Raw genomic sequence first — 25329 nt, forward strand, 5'->3', positions numbered from 1 at the left:
TTCCTAATCCACTCGTCTTGAAAATTCTGCTGGTAGAGTGCTGGATCTCCATGTATGTCCAAAATCCAGAGTGGTCATTTCTGTGTGTATTTTGGGGCTAATTCATAAGGAGGTTTATGATGAGACTGAACAATAATATTATGCCTGCTACGACTGTTTAAAAACTGCTACTAGTTTAAGTGACAGTGGCAGCACTCATTTCAGTAATGAAGTGTAACTGTTTGCACAGCTGGATGGTTCATTCTCTGGAATGAGGGCTGTGCCCATGGAGGGCTTTGCAGGGTGTTGTGTCCACGGCTGCAGTTCTGCTGCTGCCAATACTGCTGCAGTATTGACAGTAACAACTGCTGAATGCTCAAATACATGCAGTAATGCAGAGAAACTGTAAGGAGTATTTTCTAATTTAGAATATTTTAAATCATGCGTCCTGCACAAAACAGGTGCATGTTACAGGTAGATGGCAAAAATAATCATCCTGCAGGTAGAGTGAAGGGTTGTTCTGAACATTCAGAGCAATTCCATAAGGTGTCTCCAAGAGAGCAAGCACGTCCGTGCCACTGCTGAAGAGAGAAAAGGGAGCTCTTTGAGGAGCTTACTGTGGGCGCTGTGCAGGTGAGAATTGTCTAACTGCTGGGGCACAGGAGGAAAATGAGAGCAACAAATGCCACCACGAGCCAACAAAGAGAAGGTTCTTTCATTTGATGTTGTTTGGGTGAAAAATTAACAGTTGAATCAAAGTTCCATTTTGAGAAGTATGGGTGTCAAAGTTTGGATGTGACTGCCAAATGGCAGAACGCACCTGAACAACAATTTGCCACACCAACAAGTGAGGAAACCTGTCTGCAAATGTGTTTTTTAATTTAAGTTTAGGAGTTAAATGAAAATGAAATAATGTATTTGGAGCTAATGAACCAGATGACACTAGAACTCTAATTGAGCATCCAGCACTAGTTGGTTAGGGACAAAGAGTAAAAGGTATGCCGAACTGACATTGAGGCACACGCACAAAGGGCTGCAACAAAGTATGTTAATTAAAAGATAATGTCAAAGGGATGGAATGTTTTGTTGGGATGACGGTCTCCTGCTGCTCCGTAAGTGCTGAGGTGACATGCAGGCATCCATCAAAATGAAGGCCAGCCGAAGCTGGCAGGCAGATTTAGAAAGGCAAGATATTTGTCTGCAGCTTTCACACAGGCGCCGTGGGCCTCCCGAGCGCTGCCATGCTTTGTGTGCTGTTTGACGGATACTGCCGCTATGGATGGCAGTTTCTCGTGACGGCGCCGCCGATGTAGCCGTACAATTGCATAAGAAATGCAGTCTGCACTTTCAGGCAGGAGGGAAGGCCCAGCACGCCAGCCCGCTGTCACGCCGCCCCGAAGCCGCCCTCCGCCCCGCCCTCCCGGGCCCGGCCCCTCTTTGTCTCCGCCCGCGGCGGGCGGGCCCCAGGGCTGGCTGTGCCGGGCCGCGGGGCGACCCTTCCCCTGCGCGGCCTCGTGGCGCGCCCCTGCCCGGCGCGGGGATGTGAGTACGGGCGGGGGCTGCGGGCGGGCCGAACCCGGCGCCCTGGCAGGGCTGTGCCGGCGGCGGGCGACTCTGAGGGGTGGGCCGCGCGTGGGCCTGATGGAGGCCTGCTCGGCTTTGGGGCCTGGCGGCGGGAGGGGCGGAGCCGCGAGCCGGCACCTGGCGGCTCCTGCAGTCCGGGCCATTTCTCTCTCAGGTGAACGCTGTGCGGCAGGGAGCTGTTGGGGTGAGAGCACCGGGCCTGACTGCGCGTGTGTCCTGTCTGAAAGCTCGCTGTGTTTGCACATGAGCCTGGAAACGTCTCTGGTTGAAGTTATTTTGTAAGGCAGAGTGTGATGAACATGGAAGGCTGTCAGAGAGAAGCAAATGTTTCCATTAATTCATGTTGGCAGTGAACTATGTATGCATAATTCACAGGCAGTACATTCTTTAGTCCTTTCTTTCTTTCTTTCTTTTTCCTCACTCTTTTTTTTTTTTTGAGTGTTTTGACTGTGCTGCTGGGAAGTGAGTTGTGTATAAAGAACCGCAAAGCAGCGAACAGGTGCTCCTATCTGTAACTATGGGGAATGGCATCCTCAGGAGCTATTCCTGATGTTAAGCTGTGATTGCTAAGAACTTGTAGCTTGGGAATTCAGTGAAAAAATATTTAGATGCGTAAGCAATTAGCTAAAAATGGTAATTAGTTTGGCTTTTGCTTTTCAAGGCCTCACAGAACTGAGTTATATGAAGGTGTTCCACCAACTTGCTGGCCTATCGTGTATTCTCCAGACTACAACATCACCTTCATGGGACTGGAGAAACTACATCCATTTGATGCAGGGAAATGGGGAAAAGTAATCAACTTCTTGAAAGGTAAAAAACAAAAAACAAACAAACAAACCACTTAGACCAGCATTTGAATGAACCAATGTTATTAATGCTTGTGCTAATAACTGCCAGTGTAATAATGACTGTATGTCATTATTGCTCCTTGTATAGATCTTACCTATGCACTTTAATCATTGAAGTGCTTTAATATGTTTAAATAGTTGCAGACTTAAATCTAAAGAAGTTAAACTGATGGCAGAATTTGTGAGGTGGGTTGAATGCTGTATTGTACTTTTTTGAAGATGTTGCACATTAAACATGAAATTGTTAGAGCAAGCCTCCTACATCAGGGCTTTTTAATACAAAGGTTTATTTCACAGTCCTTTGGAAAAGTCGGTTTTTGCTCGCTCCACTGAACAAAGCTCAGAATTGTCTCAGTCATGGTGTCTGTGCAGGGTGAAACTCGTGAAATGTGATTGAAAATTCAAGCTCATTAAACAACTTGCTCTTCTCAGTGGCATGAATAATGCTAGTCAGAGTAACCAGCTTGGTGAATTTCACTCTGGCCTAGAACTTTACAAGGCTGAGTAAAAAGGATTAAGGAGAAACATGAGCATAGCATGAGTGTGTTAGATAATCTTAAAATATTTCTAGGCTTTGAGGTTTGAAGACAAGCGTGAACTGTGCAGAATTTTATTGTTTGACCTTTTCAAGAAAGGTGCATGTAGGATGAGAACTATTTTCACCTTTGAAGTGGGCACCAGGGTCTTGACTTGAAGCACAGCCTGAGTCAGGTGCCGTATGTGCATAGCACAGTGCCGTGTTTTGGTGTTCAACAGAGTTGTGATGATTTTGCCTTTTCTTGCAGTGTATGTACAAATGTGTGAGAATATTTCCATTAAGTTTTTTCTTGAAGATGCTGTTTGCAATTCCAGTTTCTTCTTTCTTTTTGAGGACTATGCCTGGATATGAAATGCAGACTTCAGGTTTCTGGCAACAAGTGGAAAATCCCTCCTGCATTAACTGCAAGCTTACAGTGCATTTTGGAAGTACCATGTACACTTTTCTGTAGCCAATGTGCTTCCATTGCTTTTACATGTGGTGTAATAAGAAAGGAGACAGTCTGTCTGGCTTGGGAAACCAGGCAGTTGATGACTGCCTTGCTGCTGGCTGTAACGTAGTTGCTCGTGAGAGTGCAGGCAGTCTGCTGGCAAATGGCACTCTTCAGTGTGAAATACCAGTGCAACCTATCTAAATCTTTGTCAACCTCATGATACTACTTTGATAATATCTCTGGGGGAGCTTTGAAATCCCGCTGGTGGCAAGAAGAACTTTGTGTTGATGCTCATTATTGCTTCTTAAATAACTTTAAAAATGTAGACAAATACCTCAAGGAAATGCAAGCATAAGGACTAAGATTAGGGTCAGAGCCTTTAAAGCCTTTATCTGAAACTTGAGTTTTCTCATTAAGTTGGAAGGGGGAAAACAAACAAACAAACCCTTGCCAAAACAAAGGCTGTCCAAGAGGCAGGCCTTTGCTGCTCATGTGGACCTAATGACTTCTTCAGCTGATGATCTTTCTCAGTAAAATGTTGCCCTTCCTACTTTAGGCTCCCTTGTATTCGTTTAACTGGGTTACATGACTTAAAACACTATTTATTAGCAGTGTTTTGGATCTGACCTCTAATGATCTTTACTATCAGAGTCTTGGATTTCATGACTATTTTCTTATTCAGAACCTTTGCCTTTCTTTTCTCTCTTTTCTACTTCCCAGTTCTTTTCTGTGTGAAATATCTACTCTTCACTCGCGTCTTTCACAGAAAACCAGTTTTCCCAAATATTTCACCCTCTTTTCACTGTAAAAGAGAAAAGCCCCAGGGTACCTTATGACATTCCTGTTTTTCTCTGGCTCTGTAGCAACTCCTGGGAACACCTGATCTGTGCTGTTTCCTATTATCTTCTAGAAAAATCACCAGTGAAAATCCTCATACGCTTACTTTCTTCAAGAATGGAGCTGTTAGCATGTTGGCTTTATGTCTGACATGAGTGAATGAAATGCTTCTCAAGTGCAGTCCAGGGAAATGTAAGCTTGCCAAAATAAATATTATTGCAGGTGCTGTGCTCGTATAACACTAAGAACAAAATCTTTTCCATTTGAGTTCTTCCCTTCCGCCAAGTTTAAAATTGAAGAAAAGGTCTGATCTTGGAAATCTGCAGCCCTGCAGCAATTAAGTATTAAAACTTGTCTGGGAAAATCAGCGTTGGTGCCTGGTATTTGTTATTTGTAGTGATCCTATGCAAAGCAACATTGTTTTTCTTCACTACTTGACTTTTTTAGTCAACACAGACTGGAACTTTCTGGCAAGTATATCCAGATATAAACATTCACGCTGTTGGCATACAGAAATCTTGGAGTGATGCTTTGTGAGTTACTCCTTTAAAAGCAGTTTTAAAATGAACTGTCTCTTGCTCTCTGAAGGAAAGAATTATTAATAGCTGTTCTTTGGTATTTCTTGAAATTAAATGAAGTAAGGATGTGACAGAAATATCAGAATTAACAGTAAGTGTTCATGTCCATAAACATCCAAGTAATTGAGTTGTTTTTAGTCCTGATTTTGTGTGTACCATTTTAATTTAGAGCTTTGATACTATTATCAACTAGATTTACAAAAAAAATCATATTAAAGGAATATTTGATATTATGAACACTGAGAGTTCCCAAGCATATCAAATCTTAGACTGTAAGGAGCCTTGTAAGTTTTCTTGCCTGTCCATCCTCAGTTGATACCTATTTTTTCTTTTAGTTGAAATGTGAGGTTACCATGAATACACTATGAAAACTATCTGAAAAAAAATTGATAACCTCTCTTTAAGAGCTTGTGTAGAGAGTATGTATTTGCAAAACTTGCAAACACTGAGTAAGCAACAATGGTTGCAGTGATTTCCGTTACAGATGTAGGAATTAAGCTCAAAGCAGTTTCTTTGACCAGGTGGAATATGGGAATGCTATATGGCATACAATGACAGTTATAATTTTTCTCCTGTTGTTTCAGAAGAAAAACTAATTGGAGATGACTTGATTGTGCAAGCACGGGAGGCTACGGATGAAGATCTTTTGGTTGTTCACACAAGGCGCTACCTTAATAAGTTGAAGGTGTGTACTTAAACTAATGTGCTTTTCAAACAAAGTGTCTAGAATTAGTACCAAGTGCAGCACATGGCCCACTTGATTCAATACAGAAGGAACTTTTACAGAGCAGTGACAAATTTTGAATTCAGCGTTGTCATTGTGAATACTGAGAGAGAATAATGAAAATATTAGACAAGCCGAAGTGTAGGAGAGGGATGGGAGAGAGAATCTACCATCTTACATAGCCATGTTTCAGTGAAATTTAATGGACATAAGGAAAATAATAATGTTTGAGATAAATAATATAATAAATAATAATAAATAATATTTTCCTTGCTGCTAAGGCTTTGGTCTTAAATGTGTTTTGTTTTAGTCTAATGAAGTATGGTTCTGAAATTGAAAATGTGTAGAAGAACCCTGAAATTGATTATTATGCAATGTTTTTTCTTTAATGTAAAGTTTGCTGTATGGATTTGAAGCTTATATAATCTTAGAAGAGCATCCATGCAGGAATTCTATCATCAGCCTGAGGGGTAGGGAAGAAAGAATGGAGTTGTACCTAAAGACTGCCTGTATCAGTGGAGTACAGAGAGAGTTGAAAGGTCAACAAAGGGCATAATCTTGTATGCTGTGTGTGTAAGAACATTTGCAGTAGCAGCTCGTACAGGATTGTATATTCACAAAGAACAAAGAGCATTCATTGGCTGTTTTTACATAAATGCAAGTTTAACAAATGAATGCTTCAACTCTAAAACATAAGAGATCTTCAGTTTTGAAAATACAGTCATCCACAAAAGGAATTGAGTAGTACCAGTTAAGATTGCTTTTATTTGGCAGCTCTCTACTTGAAGGGAAGAGATTTGTTGTAAAAATTGTCTGAGAACTGTTGACTCCTGGCCTAAACCACTGATTGAGTACCTGGGGAAAGGAGCCGGTCAGCCCTGGGAGCGCGGGTGAAGGCAATTCAGTTGTGACAGGACGGGGTGGAGCCTGGCTGCACCTCTCTTAGACCTCATAGAAAGGCTGACCCCCATTGGGGAAGGATCTCTTCCTGGAGATCCCTCCTTGGTGGAGCTTTCCCCTGTGAACCTGGAATCTTCTGATACAGGTGAGCAATCTTCTTCCCTTCCTTTATAGCACCTTTCTATCATGCTGGTCCTTCCATCATCACATGTCTGTTGTAATGCCTTTCCCATTGTGTTGATCTGTCCAATTGCTACAAAAATAATCTTACATTTTGTTATTCAGAATAAGTTACTTTGAGTCATCTTTGCCTGCCTACGGTGTAAAATCACTTGTATTGTTATTTCTGAAATGTTGATGGTTTTTTTCTGTGTAAACAATCTTTGATTTGCCTGACTTTTTTTGCTTTATTCCTTTGCAGTGTTCACTTAGGCCTCTTCATTCATAGCTATGAAGTTATTTGTAATTTCATACATCATTAGATTTGATCTTATTGCTGCTATTCTTGATATTGAGCTTTTAATTTCAGTGAACCACCCACCTCTTTTTACTGAGTCACCTCTTTGAAGCAGTGTAATGTACGTAGCTCAGTTTGAAATACATAGTGTTTTTAGTACCTGTAGGATCTCTTCACCGAAAATTGGCTGATAACTTGTTTCCTGGGGTTCAAAACCAATGCTGTCTTGTACTTTCAGATGATCTTAATTCTATCTCGCTTGTTCCCCTTTGAGACCATAGTTCCTACAGCTGTAGCAATTAGAAGATAGCATATTGGTCTTGTCAACGAACTCCTACTAAGCAGCAAAGTGTTCACTTATCTAGCAACATTATTTTTTGTTTACATGAAATGGCCCAGGGTTCCCTGTTTGCTGCCTTGCGTAAAGTCCACTGTGCTATTTTTTTTAATACAGACAAATACAGATTTACCAATAAAATTATATAATTTCACGTTAGCACTTCTGAGGATTACAAAGATGCTTGCATTCTGGGAGGATCTGGGTCTCTTAAAATAATGAATCATTGGAGTACTCCTCATTTAAAATTTCAACATGAAACACTTGCAAGGGGGGATGGTGTGTGATATCTCAGTTGCAGCTGAAGAAGCTGTCCTAGGAATGGGCTGAGAGTTGATTGTAGAGAAACAAAATGTTAAGTGCAAAGTAGATCAGAGAATACTGTCAGTCAGTTCTGCCTTAGGAGAAAGAGTGTCCCTGGTTGCCTGCTTAAGATATTATGAACAATCCTTACAACAAAATGTGGTATTTTGAATTGAGGTTACTTCTCCCTCAATACTATTTCATGAACCTAGGTCCATAAGGTAGTGATGAGACTTTGGATAATCAGCTTGTTGTACTTCCCTGCTCATCCTCTTGTTCCAGTGCTACGTAAAATAATGGATTTAACGTATATCAGTGTCCTGAGATTGTGGAAGGGATTAGGCAATGAGGTTAATAATCACTAATAATTAAAAAATAAAGAAAATAAGTTAAACTGAGTTGATAGTTGAGAAGAGTAAGTGAAGTAACATTGAATAGTGTTTGTGTGGTTTTTACTTCTTCCTGAATGCAGACCCAGTCTTAATTGGTTGTATAATTGCATATTTATTAGAACATTAGTAGGGAATCAGTAAACTGATGGCTAAGTGAGAGCAAATATCTACCAAAAGAAACAGCATCTCCTATTCTTCTATAATATGTACGATTTGAAAGCAAAAAGGAGTGACTTTTAAAATTAATGTTTGAAGAGTTGGTTCTGTATCAAAGGAAGCTAATAATCACTAGTGTGAAAATTTACATTATTGCAGGTAATTGACAGCATGGAAAACAAAATTGATGTCCTTATCTGTTCAAAATAATTTCTAATTTTTATGACATAAGATGCACAATTATTGAAAACCAATTTCTTTCAAGTCCCTTTCCAAGTGTATATATAACTGTTCTGAGAATTTATTCTGGATAATGTAGGAAAGCAAAATTAGCAAGATGAAGAAACAAGCAAGAATGCCCACAGTTTGAGGCAATATATTTCTTCAATTCTGCAGTGTGGTTTGTTTTGAGAACCATCAATGTCAGCAGCTGTATTCTTGAATCCCAACATTTTCCTTACGGCCAAAGACTAAATCCCAGGCAGTGAATGTCTTTGGACTGGGAGCTGTTCTTGTAAATATCCTTAACTTTGAATGAGAAGCTTTACTTCTTGCTTACTTGCACTATGTATGGATTGCTTGCAATCACTTGAAAACCTGCAGGAAAATACTTGTCGATTTGAGTCCTTATTATTCCTGCTTCTTCCCACTGAGATTATTATTATTTATTTGTTTTAAGATTGAGTGTTTAAGTGTTTAAATTTTATGGCAACCTTGTCATTTGATATGAGAAAAACATACTTTATGCAATTGTAATCCCTTGCAGTTCCATTGCAGAATGCTGAGATTTAATCTAGTTTGCTACATTGTGCTTATTTTAAAGCTAAAATATCTTGCAGAAGGATTTTTTCAAGTTATTAGAAAATAAAGTGCCTTCTTAGTGACTGAGAGCAGATGCTATAATTAGTGAATAACAATAAATGTATTTGTATGTTGACTTATAGTAATACAATAATGAACTGTTGAAAGCAGTGCCTGTGCACATGATGCTAATGCCAGTGCCTTCCCAAAACCAAAACACAAATGGTACTCACCAGTTAGAGTGATATCTCTGAAGTCACAGTAACTTACTGAGTACCAGAATACCCTGATGTTGGCATTTAATTGTTTTTCATCAAAATTGGCCAGTTGTGTATCCTGTCTTTGCTGACCAGCAGCTAGCCTGCAGAATGTGGTCTGCTTATATTTGTTAATGTTGAAGAAAACAGGATCCATATGAAATATTTGTACAGGCTTTGAAACTTCCAATTCTCAGGACTTGAATGTCTTAGTATTGATTGAAAAGGTACAAACTTGCTTGTGACTTTGGCTGTGAAGTATATTTAGAAGTTTCATCCCTGGTAGCAATGTCATTAGTTCTCTGAAGTAATCTTTTGTTTGTTGGCATTTTTCCATTGAAAGCATTTACATACTGCAAATATTTGTTCTAACCTTCAAGTCACATTCTTGATGATACGACTTTTTGACAAAATGTTTCCTCAAAACATGTTTTAGAAGTGTTTAATATGCTTAACAAACTTTAATTGATTCTCCGTGCAAAAATTTGCACTGTGTGCATGTAAGTATTCAAACATCTTAGCCAAGTGGTTTGGTTTTGGTTTTTTTCCTTTCTCCTTGGTATATTCTATTGAATTGACGTGAGAAGTAATTTAGAGTTGCACAGTTTATTAACTGTAGGTTGCTATTAATTCTGCTGAAAGAGATTTGACGATTCTTTTCCTCAACCCCAGGAACAGATTTATTTTTTTTTTCTTAAATACTGCTTGACTGAAAAATTCTTGACTTGGTACCATTGGATATTAAAGTATGGAGAAAAATAGTGGTGGCGATTAATTGAAATTTTCAATTGTTAACAGTGTAACAGGAGGAAACTATTTGGAGGTTGCCAATAGATGTTGTTGTGGTCACCTTCAGTTGAGGAGAAAAAAAAAAAAGCAAACCAAAAATCTTGCTAAGGTCTTATGGGTTCCTTCTCAGTGAGTAGTAATTGATGAGACATCTAAAGGACATCATTAAGACAGGCTACATTAATTGCAACTTTTTTCCCCCTCCTAGTGGTCCTTCGTTGTGGCTACGATCACAGAAATTCCACCAGTCCTCTTTCTTCCCAACTTCCTTGTTCAGAGAAAAGTTTTGAAACCTCTGCGAACCCAGACAGGAGGAACAATAATGGTAAGGAGTTCTTGATTTGCTGTGATGTATTTATACAGACCTGTGAGTTGTAATGCTTTTGGTAACTTAAAGCCTCAAACCCCAAAGCCCTGTTGAGGAAAGCAAGTTAGTGTACAGTCCTAAACATGAGCAAAGTCTGGCACTTAGCAAATAAGAGATGAAGGATGAACATGATTTTTGATGTCTGTAATTTGCAGAAGCAAAAGGAGTAGTAAGGGGCAGTCTGTGCAGGGAACGAGAAGTGACAGGAATTATGGCAAGTGCAAAAACTGCACAATTGGTAACTGTTCAAATACAAGCAATTTCTAGGAATGGATAGTTGTGAAATTAATAGAAGATACTTTAAAGCACATATTTACTAAATGGCTGTAGGTTACTTTCGGTATGAAGCGCTCATATCTTAAAGATGAGTGTGATGATGTGGTTTGTTTTTTTTAATACTTTGTGTCTAATTTGAATAATGAAAGTTAGTTCATCTGTTCAATTGTGTATGCTGCATAAGCAGCTCAGCTGAAGTGAGATACAGCCTGTTTCACCTTGACAGGATTGCTTTCTGATCAGTTAAATGAGTGCTGTGAGGAGGAGAGATGTGCAAGTCACCACACAATCTAATTTTGCCTGAGAAACTTCCATGAGAGATGTTGAAGATGTGGAAAGAAAGCAGTTAATAGCTGTAGCCAGGGACTTACTGAGGAAAATATGCCTTCGTGTTTGTGAACCACTAACTAATGGGACCCTTTCTTCCCTTTATTCATTCCTTGTCTGTGATAAGGTGGTAATAGTACTGATCTTTTTGTGGGTAACTGTCACAATTACATAAATGGTAAAAAAAGTCCTATCTGAAATCCTCAGTGTTATGATACAAATGGATCTTTGCTACATTTTAGCTACTACTGAAGGAAGCTGTTAGAGTGGATGCATGTGAAAAGGGTAGAAGCAGATATTGCTCCTTTTATATTCATTTGAAGCCAGTTATTGAAGAACATTGTTCTGCGGGTTGGCAAACCTCTCAGTATGTTTATACCAGATATAAATGTATGATTTATTGCAACCACTAGATATTTAAAGTGAGCAAGACTGGGAAGCCATAATAGTATGACAAAGAAATGACATTATTTTCAAACGTAGCCTACTAGGTAACTTCCCATTTCTGTTAACAGTAATATAGGTACTTAGCAATTTAACACTGGAATTGAGATTTCCTATTTTTAAGTGTGTGCCTTCATGAATGTATGAAGAATTTGTTAAGGACATTAAAAAAAAAATGAAGAGCTCTTCTCTGAGTACTGCATAAAAGGTGGTGCTGTGCCTTTTATCTATCAAAATGTGGAATGTCAGGATCTGACCTGAGAAAGTAATGTGAGACAACCCAAAGCCTTGATGAAAGTTTTCCAAATACATGACAGGGCTTATGTGAGACAGACTTGGGGCAGTGTTACGTTTGAGTCCTCGTTGTTTTTTTCTATGTGAAATGATGGTAGAAAGCTAGTTAGGATCAGATAAGAGCAGAATGAAATACTTAGCTTTTCTGTTATATTTGTATCTTTAATGGTACAACAGCTCAGTGTCTTGATCAGGAAAAATGGCGTTTTCTTTCAGTATTTTAGTACTTTAAATGTGCATCCTGTCTAACTGCTGGATCTGTAAAAAAATAACTGGAAGCTATAATGCTATATACTTAGATTTCAAAGCTTAATGGTCATGATGCAAATTACACAAGAATTTGCATCACAGTTGCCAAAAATATGTGCCTGTGTATATTTATTAAGTAACATTTTGTAACAGCATAATTTATATGGGAATTACTTAGGAAAACAAAATTATTTTAACTTAAAGGATGAAATCACAAAGTTAAATGCTAAGTGTCCATTTGCACTTCTATGGTATCTTGATGCTACTTTTGGAAATTCCTTAATCTCAGAAGAAATCAGTAGAGCCATGAGAGTCTCCTCAAGAAGTGTTGTATCAGCAGTAACCAGAATTGTGTGTAGTAAAATATCTTCTCCTGGCTGTTTGCATATATATAGGAATGCTGTCAATAGGGATAAGCCTTCTGTAGGCAGTACCAAGTTGGTTTTGTATAATTAAGAACATATTCTTGAGCAATCTGTGTCTGTGATTCCTAGATGTACTTGATGCCAAGGTATGTAACAAAATATTGGGACTCAAGTTGCTTTTCTCTATCCCCTTTTGTTCACTTCATCTTTGGAAGCACGATGGATTTATCTTATTGTTTCCAATACAAATTTTGGTTTGTCATTCTGGAGACGTAAGAGGATGTATAAGTTACTGTGAAAGAAAGTGAAAAGTACCTCTTGTTGCTGAGTTGTATTTCAGGCTTATTATTTAATTCAGCGGAGGATTGGCTGCTTTTTAAAAATCATGTGTATGATTGTATGTGTATATATGACATGATGTACTATATATCTTATCACATATAGAATACATTAATATAAATATGTGTATATATGACATGATGTACTATATATCTTATCACATATAGAATATATTAATATAAATATGTGTATATATGACATGATGTACTATATATCTTATCACATATAGAATACATTAATATAAATATGTGTATATATGACATGATGTACTATATATCTTATCACATATAGAATACATTAATATAAATATGTGTATATATGACATGATGTACTATATATCTTATCACATATAGAATACATTAATATAAATATGTGTATATACGACATGATGCACTATATATCTTATCACATATAGAATATATTAATATAAAATATAGCATATACTTATGTGTGATCATATATGTTTGTTTTTTTTTTTAATAAAATAAAAATGCATCTTTTATTAATATGGCTTTAAGGAATCTTGCAGTTAAACACTTCCTTGAATCCTACTGGTCAGAATAACCTTTTTTTCCAATTAAATTTTATCACTTTAGCCCCATGTATCTTTTTTACTGTTAGTACATTTCATTTCCTCAATGTCATTTGATTTCATAGGGGAGTAAAGGGCACAGATTTTATTTGGTGTCAGAAAGCAAAAATTGGTCCTATTTATAGTTTGCATGTTACCTTATTTAAAGAAACAAAACAGGACACTTAATGCTTGGCATTTTTCTGTTCCCACCCGCAGCTGAAGCTGTGTTAATCAGTATTTTCAGGATTTTGAGCTGAAGTTCTTCCTATTTCTTACATGAGAAGGAAGGGTATTGGAAGATTTCTGCTCACTTTTTCTACTTTTTCAAGCATTCCTACCAATGCTTGTACCTTCAGTTTACCATTTGTCTGCTAGGGGTCAGTGTTCATCTCCACAAAGCCCAGTTCAAAATATGCTCAACTACAGGAGAGTAAAATACAGATGTGAAATCAAATAGTTTTTTCTACTGATTTTACTGCATATAGTTTTGTATGGCTTGTGTTGAGAGATCTGATTCAGAATGACTTCTGTTGGTAAAGCATCTGCAAATGCAGTGGGTGCATTAGAATGCCAAGAGCTGCGTTTGGGGTGGGAGCACTCAGCACTCAGTGGCTGCCTCATTCACTCATCAAGTTCTTATTGTCATTTCCTTCAGGCAGGAAAACTTGCTGTTGATAGAGGCTGGGCAATCAATGTGGGTGAGTACAAATGGAAATTTGTATTAAATAATACTTTGTGTGTTTTTAAAGTCATTATTTTCATTCAGTACGATGTATATGCTGCTTATAATAAAGTGACTGGATTGTGTTCAACTAAAAGGAACTTGAAATGGAAAAAAAGAGAACTAAGTACTTGTTCTCTTATCCTATCATCCTTGCTGCAGTTTTATAACTAGATAAAATATTTGTTGATAGGAAGGAGATAACCAGGTAAAGATATGATATTTATACGCTGTGTGTGGATTGTAGTAGTGAGAATGAAGTGAAGAAAAAGGTGTTCAGAGTATGTGCAAATATTTCAGTAAAATATTCCTTTAAATTACGCAGAAGTTAAATAGATCTTGCTAGCCGTGCTGTACACATATAACACCAGACCAGGAGCTTGGTTGATGTGCTGTACAGCTGGACTATACCAGTTGGTCTGCTTTTGGCTGTGCGGTTCTTCCTGAAAAAGGCTTGACTGAAGAAATGATGAAGAACATAAATCTGCACCCTTCCTCATGTCAAAATAGTGATGCAAAACCAGTGAGCTACTGAACTAATGGCTTGTCATTTTTGGTGCCTGTCAATTCTGAGCTTTTCCATTATATCTTACAAATACTTCTGGATATTTCTGAAGGCAATAAATCTTGCATAGTGTTATTTGTGCAACATTCCAGTTTGCTTGTTTTGTTTTAAATAAGCTCCAAGTGGAAGGAAGACTTGCTGTATAACATGTGTAATGTAAAGCTATCATTTTTCTCCTTTAGTAGCAAATGATATTTTAAAGTATTATCTATAAAGTAAAAATCCAGTACTAAAAATTAAGCACATCTTAAAAAAATCCTGTGATTTATTGATGTATAAATGAGGGTTGTTAAATTTCTTGCCTAGATGTTTGTTGTGGGTTTCTTAAACTCTTCTGAGTTAGTATAGTTTTTAATTTTATGGGAGGGCCGAGTACTTCTTTTGTTATAAAGAAAGTGCATGTTTGCTTAAAGATAAAGATCATAAAAGTTCCCTGGTATCTTTTTTTTACCCCATCCAACATTTTTATGCTTAGGAGGTGGTTTTCATCATTGTTCAAGTGACAAAGGTGGAGGATTTTGTGCATATGCTGATATCACACTGGCTATTAAGGTAAGAAATACCATTTTGAGAATATTTTCTACTACTTGTGCAAATGGAAAAATGTTCCAGAAATTCATAAGTACTAACATACCTCATATCAGAAAAAATAAAATGTTGTAGAGATGGGTAGGAATAGGAAAATGATGTGATATTTAATGTTACAGAGCGCAGTGCATTGGCACCTGGTAAGTGGAAGGAAAGAGATACAGGGTCGGAATTATGAATGGAAATGCAAACTGCTCTAATTGCATTAATATATTCTTGCAGGAAAAAAAAAAAAGCAAGCTAAAGCAGATTGTCTTGTAGTATGTGCAGTGATAATTATCCCAGTCTTGCAGTTGAACCTGCAAATTCCATGTGAGTTTTGGTGCTCGTAATGGAGACTTAAATAGAGACAGAAATCTTCTCTTCAAATCAGGCTGCTCTATGCAGTCCTCAGAGTAGCTCAAATTCACGAATAAAAATATGAATGTGTCCAAGATAATCACTGAATTTGGATGAATACATGTGCTCTTTAGCTGTTGAAAGGCTGAAGCAGGGGCTTTCTGCAATTAGAGCTTATTTCTATCAAGTGCCCTGTGGTGCATGTATAGTATAGTAGTATATTTTAGTATGTATACTAGAATATTTATAAAATATCAGTAATAATCAAAACGTAAAGACCTAATGATTGCAGCACACTAAATGACAGAACACTCTAATTTCTGTACACTGTAATTTGCAGAAAGCAATCCACAGTGTTGTGTTTTCTCTATCGTTAAGATACAGATTGAGAAATTATAGCAGATAGCAGTTGACACAAAACCTTTACATTTTTTTATGACATATATTTTAAAATAGTAATTTTGCAAAGTTGTGAGACCCAAAGAATTAGAAAAGCATATTTTTTATTTGCAAACATGCAGTAACAGATGAATTCTCTTACTAGCCTAAAAAGTGACTATAATGCATACAGCCCCTGCTGTGGTGAGTTTTATAGAGCTGGATTCCATCAGTGGAGTATTTCTCCCTTCCTGCTGTTAAGCCTCACTTGTGCTATCATTTATGTCTCAAGAAACAAGCTGCTCACCATTTCAGGGTCTATGCAGCTCTTGCTTCGCTTTGCCCCAACATACAGTCATTGCTGCTGCTGCCTCTGACAGCACCAGTGCCACAGTCAGCTTTATAATCCCTAGCTGGACCTGTCCTGTGCCTGGCTGGAGTGGGATGTGGAGACTTGCCGCCTGTGCTTATGCAGATCCAGCACTACTACAACAACCCTTCTTATCCTGGGCTCTCCTGTGTTATTCAGTGCCATTGAGCTTAAGCCTTATTTGCAAAGTCTGTTTTGCAAATTAGTGTGTGATGCTGTAGGGTATGTCCTTCATCTTACTTTGAGCCTGGTACATTCTGGGGGGAAGAGGATATGAGTAAAAATAATTGTCTTCCCTCTCTTCACCAAATTCTTCTACAGGTAGGTAGATACCTGCACAGCTGACTGTGAAATGCATGGTTTTTGCATTTCATATGATGGATACATATAGGTTTTTACTACATAATCACAAATTTTGAAATAATTCAGCCCTTTATTTGGGGAATGAAATGACATGCATGATGTTAAAACTGAAACTATAATACACTGTGCAAGCTTCAAGCCTTCAGTTAATCTATTACCTAACTTCTTAGCTGACTGTTTGTTTGTTTACCCCTCCAGTTCCTATTTGAAAGAGTACCAGGGGTGTCTAAAGCCACAATTATTGATCTGGATGCTCACCAGGTGAGTAATTTTGCTGTATTCAGTACTGTTCTGTTAGAAGTACAAGTGTGTGATACAGACCACCTTTCTGTAATACTAACATGAAATATTAACTCATGGGATCCAAAGTTAATCATAGGTGGTAAAAGCTGATAATATTTTAGTTGTTTTTATTGTTTTATGTTCCAATGGGCTGTTAAGCCCGTTCAATAAAATTAAACTGAGTTGCAGCTCCATCATGTGGTTAGATATAAAAATATTTTTGAATTGAATAGTCTGAAAAGTAGTTCAGGTTCTTGGAAGAAAGTAAAATCTCTTATAAGGAAATGGCAGCTGGTTCAGCTGCGTGGTCATTGCAGCAGCCTTCTCAGGAGGTGAATTTGACCTTCAGTATTACAGTAGAAAGATTGACTTCAAGCTAATGAAGTAAATCATGCATCTCTCTTCCCTGGTAGAGTGATTTCTATGGATGCTGAGAATAAATCTAATCTTTAGGAGGATTTCCAAAATAAATCCTAAAAGGAAGGAAACAGTATTTTTAGAAAAGCACTAATGTGCTGAAATTGCATCCCATCTAAAGCATTGAAGATTTTTGTGGATAAACCATTGCAGTAGTGTTCCATCTTCTATCAGTTCTCTTTTCTGCAAGTTAAGGCATCCTAAAATTGCCAAAAAACAAAGGCATATCTTATGCAGCAAAAAGATGCTTTGTGTTTCCCGTTCTGTCTGGGTATTTCCATCAAGGTGTGGATGCCTTTGGTTTTGTTTTTTTCTTTGTTTGTTTAGTGTTAAATTTTTGTTCATTTTTTTCTTTTAAAAGATTTCTTGGAATGCATTTTTGTATTCAGCTGTCATGCCTGTGACCTCAGCCAGCATGCTAAATTGCCCCTTTCTGTAATTGTTTCTTTCCTTGGGAAGTAGGAGGTGTGTGGAGTAGTAGCTCAGCAGATGCTTTTTAAGTGTGCAGACATTCTCATCCTGTGAGTGTCCCAGTTCTTGGTGTGTTTGAGTTTTACTGTTTGTAAGAAAATGGTTTACCCAGAGGCTCTTGTATTCCTAGATTTATATCAGTAATGTTTCTTTGGACCAAATGTGCTGAAGAAGTAAGTAGGCATTGCCATGTTTTAGCCTAAAGAAATATGAAGTATTGTAGTATCCTATTCCTGTTATTGCTTGTATTGACTAGCTTTAGCCTATTGTTTCTGTGTTTGTTTTTCTTGTTTTGTTTCCAGTGGGGGAAGTCATAACAGAAATATAGTTTAAGTACTTGCTGGAATTCTGTTTCTAGTTTTAATTAAATCATTCTAATGAATATATTGAGAGTGAGGGAAAGGGTTCCTTATGATACACTGATTTAGATGAAATTATCTTGGTGATTACTGTGAAAGGGTAACTGTACTAGTTGCAACAAGTCTACGTGAGAGATAAAAGAATACTATTCAGAGATGGGAGAAGGAGAAAGTATTCAGAATCTGTTTTCTTTTGAGCATCTACCTTTTCACCTGACGCATCTTTGTAGGGAATTTGTGGTGTTAAACATTAAAAAGTTAAACTATTACATTGCATATTTAGTGTTTGTAATGTTTCCAGTGGCTGCTTATCTCACCAAGGCTTGAGTTATCAGGAAAACTGCAGTCTGATATTTTATTCTTATACAAGGATGTAAGTATCCTTGCAGCAGATTTCTAAGTATTGGAAGTTATCTTTCGAGTTGTATAAAAATGTACCCGTTCTGCAGTCTTGGCCACGTTGCATTTGTGATGCTGCTAAAAGCAATTATCTTCTAATCTTCACATCTTATTTCACATACAAGAGAAAAAATATCTTGTAATTACCTTCATGGAGATAGTAGGATGTTGATTTTTTTTTTTTTTTTTTTTTTCTAATACCTGCAGTCTTCAGACTCATACTGTCAAAGCCCACAAGATTCTATACCTGAAAATAGCCTTCAAGGCCGTAAGGGATGTTGTGGGAGTTTTAAATAGTCTTGATTATGTTAGAATCTGCAGATTATGGTTCTGTGTGAGTGTGCTAGAAAGAACTAACTCTAAACTTCCTTCAGGGAAACGGCCATGAGAGGGACTTCATGAATGATCACAGAGTATATATCATGGATGTGTACAATAGATTTATTTATCCAGGAGATGGATTTGCTAAACGTAAGTATAATTGAAGTTCGTATTCCAAAAGCGAAAGAATGGCCTTTTTTTTAATAACTTTTTCATTTACTGATAATTTTTCTTGCAACAATGTTATCTTTTCTTCACTTCACATAGAACATACTACTTTGAATGATTTTGCTACGTGTCAGAATAGTGTTGATTCTGTAGTGTTTCACTTTGCTTTGAGAATGAAGTGCCTTCATTTCTACACTGAATGCAAGCTGTGGGTGTTGGTTAGACTGGGCAGGGGGAGAAGCATAAGCATACCTTTATTTCACTGATGTTGAACAAGGAAAGCATTAAAGAACAGTATTCAGCACTCACTAGGCAATAAGCATCATCGTGTATTAGATTTATTCATGCACACTGTGTGCTGAATCCATGCTTAGAATTTAGGGCTCCAAGTCCCTTAAGTTAAGGCATAGGTTATGCTGAGGTGGAAGTCATATATTGAAACAGCTCTGACATAATTTGATTGGATCAGATTTAGAGTTAAGCATAACTGCCTAAAAGCAGGCAAAACTAGGCTTTATGACCTTCGATTTCTTTCTACTACCTTTCCAACACTCCTTTTCTATTTTTAATGCTTTATTATAAGTGTTTGAAATAATTTGATTTAAATTAAGAATAGATGTTTGCTCCTTCTGGTAGGATTACAGGGTAAGAACATTAAATTGAAAATGCTTGGGGCAAAGCTAAATCTTGTTATACGTAAAACAATTCACATAAATTCATGATCTCTTACTGTTAAATTTTTAGTGTCGCAATAAAAGTAAAACATCTTAATTTCTTAGTGATGTTTATATTGTGGATTTCTTTTTCTCTGCAGTAGCAATTTGATGTTCTCTTTTCATTATGCTTTACTTAGCTTACATCTTACATTTATTCTTCTTTGCTGATTGGTGAATAGTCCTGTAGATAAGTTGTTTTCCATCAACATTTTGCATTTGTGATTTAAGGAGATTTTTTTTTCCCCTGCATTGAATTCTGTCTTCAGTGGAATTTTTCCAAGGTCACTGTGCTTACATTTGATACAAACACAAGTATTTGAAAAATGTTCTTTAACTGAGGAATTTGTGAAAACACACTGCGTTTACTTGTTCAATAACACAAACATTTCAGGTGCCATAAAACGGAAGGTGGAGTTAGAGTGGGGTACAGAGGACACAGAATACCTTCAGAAAGTACATACTCATGTGGAAGGAGCATTAAATGAATTAAAACCTGACATTATAGTTTACAACGCTGGAACTGATATTCTGGATGGCGATCCGTTGGGAGGACTTGCTATTTCACCTCAGGTTTGTATAACACTAAAATACGTTGAGATTCTCATTATTTGCCGAATACTGGAGTTGGTGCTAAGAGTGAATTGCTTGTGGCAGTTTGTGAGGCTGAGGTAAGGAATGTACTTCACAGTAAACCGAAACATTTTTCCGTTATAACTCTGCATCCATTGCTCACTGTATGTTTGTTTATTCTTTGTTTCCTGACTGTTTCTTCATGTGCCTGTTTAAATATCATTCACTTTCTCTCTAAAATATACCCATACTGAACATGCAGATAGCATTCAGACAGGTGTATGTTTTTTCCCTGCATGATCATTCTCTAGTTCCGTCTGTTTCCTTTGCCCCTCCTACAATCCACTTGATGTTTTTGTCACTTGTGCTTGGTATGTATCTTAACACTTAATTTCTTCTGTAGCACTTCTGTCTATTTTAAAAGTCTCCTCTGTTGTCTCCCATATCTAGCAGTCTTGTGCAGCCTATTTGTTATTCTTAACAAATGAAGAGTTTTTATCCGCTTTCTCCATTCTTTCTTATAGCACTATCACTTCCTTGTTCAGTTTAGCTTTTCTCCCTCGCTTAGTTTCAGATTTAAATTTTCATTTGTCCTGCATAGAGGTCTTCACCTTCTCGATATCATAACAGATAAGCTTTTCTCAAAATATGAAATTCTGTAGCTCTCACATTTCCTCTTCTTTTTTGATAATTCTTTCCCTGGCAGTTCCTTGTCCTGTTTTCAGGTTTGATTCTCTTTCTTTGTCTACCAGTTCAATGCAGGAAGAAAATGCTTTCTTGATTTATGAACTCTTGGAATCCTTCCTAAAGGAGCCATCACTCAGTCTGTTCTGTATTTCAGCACTTTAGTTTTCAGTCTTCCACAAAGCTCTAGTTTCTTGTTAGTTTCTGTTGCCTTTCTGATGCAGTTCCTCATCCTCATTGTCTCCATCACCAAGCTGTGTGTTCTTGCTTTCTGATTGCCTCCAGATACCTTAATGAGTCTGGGGTAAAAAGATTTGGGAACTGGTTGGAATTTCCCGGTTTTCCTTTGATGACTGTGTAAAAGTTCCTCTGAGAAATGGAAGAGGTTTGGAGACTGCCATCAAGTGATAAATGAAAGACACTGATGTGCCTTTTCAATTTTTTTTCTGCCATATCCTAATTGTTAAGAACAGTGAGTTGTTGTAGCCAGTTGGGTGCTGTTTATATAAAATGTCACTAAAATTATTACACCTTTCCTTCCCTCCATCTTTACAAGAAGAGGTGGAAGGCAGTGTGTGCCATTTCTTTGTGTGACTGCTGTTTCAGACATCTGATGGAGAAAAGTTTCTGAACTGAGGGCAGGGTTTCTTTTCTCTGATCTTGTTGGCTTAGGAATGATTAATGTGTTTCACCAAGCTGGAAATCCTAGCCTAGTGGAACTGCCAAAACTGAAGACATTGAGCCTCTTCAAAGCTAAATAGTCCAGTTTTCAGTTGTGGATGCTGTGTTTGTTTTGAAGTCTCGCTGTAGTGTTAATTGTACTCAAAATGGGCCTCCACTATAGACAGAAGGTTTGATGTGCAGCAGGATTCTCTCTGGCTTGTTTCTAAATTGCAAGTGTAGTAGGCTTCAGTCATCTTCAATTTTTGTGTGTTCTTTTCCAGTAACATGCAGAAGCTGGGAGTAAACCCATGTCTGTTTTTCTCAGAGCACCCACTAGAGATTTTGGAGGATTTGCTGAGGCAGTTCTGCTCCCATGAGTAGTGACTGCTTCCAGTTCTCCTTTAGGATAGCATTTTCTGCCTCTGCTGGTTGCTCCCCAGAGGTGTACAGCTCGTTCTGTAATTCTGTTACTTCTTTGCAGGATCTGTTCCCGATATAATTCTTTATTTTTCTGTCTCGATTTTCATTTGTTAGTGTTTGCACCCATTGTTCTTTTACAGAGTCGTGTCAAACTAAAAACATCCATATTTCATGGTTTTGCAAAATATTTTTCAGCTACATTTTTGAATTTTCCATTTGCTTGTGGACACTTTTTTTTTTTTTTTACTTTCTAATATCTCATGGGCAAGAGTTCTTATAAGAATTTATAGTAAGCAACTTTTGTCTGTTGTGTCCTCTAGAACTAAGACAAAGATTTTAGATTTGCTGTTTTTGTTGTTTTGTTGTTTTTTTTTTTTTTAAAGGCTTATAATGTAATGTCTGTAACAAGGCTTTTAAAATAATTCTGTGTTCCCAGTACAAAATACAAGGCTAAATTACTTGTTAAGCATCCCGTACTGCAAATCCATAAGCCAGCAACTAAGTCTGTTAGAACTAAAATACCATATTGTACCACTTCAGTTTTTTCTAACTGTTGTAAACATGCAGGGAATTGTGAAGAGAGATGAAGTCGTGTTCAAGGCTGCCAGAAGCCGTGGAATCCCAATTTTGATGGTGACATCTGGAGGCTACCAGAAGAGGACTGCCCGCATTATTGCTGATTCTATCCTCAACTTGCACAACCTGGGGCTTATTGACAAGGACCTAGCAACCAGTGGAGCTGAAAATCCTAAGGTAGAACAGATGATTAGGGACTCTGTAACAGACTTAACCAATTTATCACTGCAGTGATGGTTAATAAGTTTTTTTTCCTTAAATTTGGCGTTTTAGGAGCAGGAAGTTTCCAAGGTTAATGTAAGAAATTCACAAAGGACTGAGCTTGCCTGTAAAATAACCTAGTATGGACAGCACACAGTTGCAGATTAGCTGTGTTTAACTACTGAAGCTGTCTAGAGCGAAGGCAACAAATCCTTCTGTGCTAATTTACATGTACTCAAGAGTACCTTGTTTCAGTTTATAATCTTACTGTAGAAAGCTTTAATTGCTTCCTATTGTTATGGATTGTCCACTGTGTTCAAAGAACTGTGTGGTTGGACTTTCCCAGGCCTGTTTGGTGGTATGGTTCAGACAGTGGCTGGAGTAATCTGCACTAAACTTACTGGTATTATTCTTAGATACTGCATTGTATTTACTACTTTTTTAAAGGTTGTTATAGCAGTTCTGTGCAGTCTTCTACTGTCAATTTAACACTCAAGTGCAATAATATGGAGAACAGTTCAGTTGCTTGGCTTTTAAGCCATAGCCTATTAGAATGAACATTTGTTAATGTATATTTTATTCCTGTTTACTACAGTGACGTAGATTCTGCTTTTAAGTACACTGAAAATAGAATATGAAATGGCTTTGGCTTTGTATGCAGATGGGCAGTAAGGGATCAGCAATAAGTGTAATTTTTGCCTCTTGAAATGAGGCCTGCATTTAAAGGCAGTAGTTACTATGCATTGTAGTTTGTTTACTCTGACTTACTAGAAAATTAAACCTAGTTGTAGTGTTCTGAGAACTGTTGCAGAAAATGTCACGTAGAAATATGAAATACTTTTTATCACCTACTTGTCATATATAAGCCTTGCAGAGTAAATTTCAATTTTTTTCCAGCTAGTACTGTTTTTCACTTGCTTGAAGATTACTGATAGTCATAGCTACAGTCATAGTTGGTAACCAAATTGTTTGTATTTAGAAATAAAATACTGTGAAACTTCTACAGTAAGCTAATGTAATAACCTTATATGGGAGGTTCTAGGAGGTACTATGATAGGAGAACAAAATAGTGCATTCAGATGCAAATTATTGGTGATTGACTGTAATGTTTGTTTTTGTTGGTACATTATGTATTAAATACTGCTTGTAGCATTGGATCTTAAATGTACTAAATTCTATATTTGGCAAGAGCTTTCTTAACTTCCAGGTATTCACTGGTCTTCTGTTCAGGTTTGAGCCTTTCTGTGAAGGGACTCTGATGTTTTCCATGTAGTAGAATTGGTGTGTAAGCTATTTAAGGAATGTTTCATTCTGATTAGAATACTTACCTCAGTAATGTCATTTTTAAATGTATGATGTTTATTAATGGTTGGAATTTGCACAATTGCTATAAATAGCTGCTTTAAACCAGATTTGGCATATTGCACTAATCTTGATTTGCAGCACCATTGTTAAAAGGCACTTTTAAACTTCTTATTATAGGTGGTCAGAGTACAACTAATGTGGAGATTTATTTTTTTCTACACTGTCTGTGTTACTGAAAGATGTTGGTATTCTTTCATATAATTTTTATAAAATTATAAATGAAATTTCTATGAACTAAAATGCTGTAATAGTGCATATTCTGTTTGTGTTAACTTGTTTGTTTTACTTTAACTCAGTAAAGATTAAAATAATGTTGAATAATGCTGGCGACTTTGCTTTTCACTTATTTTGTCTGTGAATATTTTGGATGAAACACTTTATTAAAAAGGTGCTTTTTTTGGCAGTTAAAATGTAGCTGAAACTGCAGCATATCTCAAGGATGAGCAGTACAGTGTTTGTCAACAGTGGAGGACTTCTCTGGCGATTACCGTGCTGGCCTCTCAAGTGAAGTTGGAGTTATGCCTGTAAATATTAAAGGAATCATAAGGTCATCATAAGGTGTTAAGGTTGCTTTCTAATTCCATATTGCGTTCTAGACGTGACAAAACTTTTAAGCTGAATTTAAACTTAGTGCATTATGATTCATATCAAATCTTGTTACCAGTGGACAAGGTGCACCAAACACTGTCACGGACACATCTGCAGGTACCTGCAACCATCAGAACTGGCTGCTGGAAAGCTGAATAGTAAAGCTGAATAGTAGCAGATGATGATGGGAAAAGAGGTGGGACTTCTTTTTGTTTGGAGTTTTCTTTTTGTTTTTGCTTCCTTTTTTTGAGTTGCATTTTTGACTATAAATCTTCCCGTAATAGGAAGGAATGTTTCACAACTGCTGCCTTAACGTGTGACAAAATACATCTCCTGAAGAAAGGCTGGTTGGTCATCTTTCCTAATGAGATATCGGTTTTCACTCAAATTCTTTAATTAAGAATAGATGCATCCAAAAGCTGATAGTACAAAAGAATTTTTTTCAATCAGCCACATGTGAAATGTGTTGAAAAACCTGAGGAGTTGATGCTGTTGTCTCTGATCTAACAGTTGGCCTGGTGAGTTTGACCCCTATCTCCTCACCTCTGTGTTTTACAGTCTATATGCAGTGTAGAAGTTGGTGTTAAAAGCACTGTGCATTGTGTTAATAGTCTCACAATGACTGCATTTTAGATATAGATAGTAATATCAATCTCT

The 25329-nt window shown here is 37.2% G+C and overlaps 1 protein-coding gene across 3 annotated transcripts; it reads left to right on the forward strand.

Annotated features, from left to right (window-relative positions):
- Window positions 1-1411: 1411 nt before the first annotated feature.
- On the forward strand, window positions 1412-24407 carry HDAC11 (histone deacetylase 11). Of its 3 annotated transcripts, XM_048957095.1 has the most exons (11): window positions 1431-1521; window positions 1718-1747; window positions 2225-2373; window positions 5382-5482; window positions 10122-10238; window positions 13804-13846; window positions 14910-14986; window positions 16671-16733; window positions 18775-18871; window positions 19997-20175; window positions 22510-24407. In XM_048957095.1, exons 3-11 carry the CDS (start codon window positions 2307-2309, stop codon window positions 22750-22752), a joined length of 987 nt encoding a protein of 328 aa, XP_048813052.1. In that variant the 5' UTR covers window positions 1431-1521; window positions 1718-1747; window positions 2225-2306; the 3' UTR covers window positions 22753-24407. The 3 variants fall into 3 exon arrangements, with proteins under 3 accessions (XP_048813050.1, XP_048813052.1, XP_048813051.1); XM_048957093.1 differs by lacking the exon at window positions 1718-1747 and having other exon boundaries at window positions 1412-1521; XM_048957094.1 differs by lacking the exons at window positions 1431-1521; window positions 1718-1747 and adding an exon at window positions 1813-1921.
- Window positions 24408-25329: the final 922 nt, after the last annotated feature.

The sequence above is a fragment of the Lagopus muta genome, chromosome 11 (assembly GCF_023343835.1).
Source record: "Lagopus muta isolate bLagMut1 chromosome 11, bLagMut1 primary, whole genome shotgun sequence".
In the NCBI taxonomy this organism is placed as follows: Eukaryota; Metazoa; Chordata; class Aves; order Galliformes; family Phasianidae; genus Lagopus; species Lagopus muta.

Excerpts from the sequence above, each read along its gene's own strand:
- HDAC11 (XM_048957093.1), top strand. Across the intron at positions 10,239-13,803 it reads AGACAGGAGGAACAATAATG|GCAGGAAAACTTGCTGTTGA; the intron begins GTAAGGAGTTCT and ends CATTTCCTTCAG. Across the intron at positions 13,847-14,909 it reads AGGCTGGGCAATCAATGTGG|GAGGTGGTTTTCATCATTGT; the intron begins GTGAGTACAAAT and ends TTTTATGCTTAG.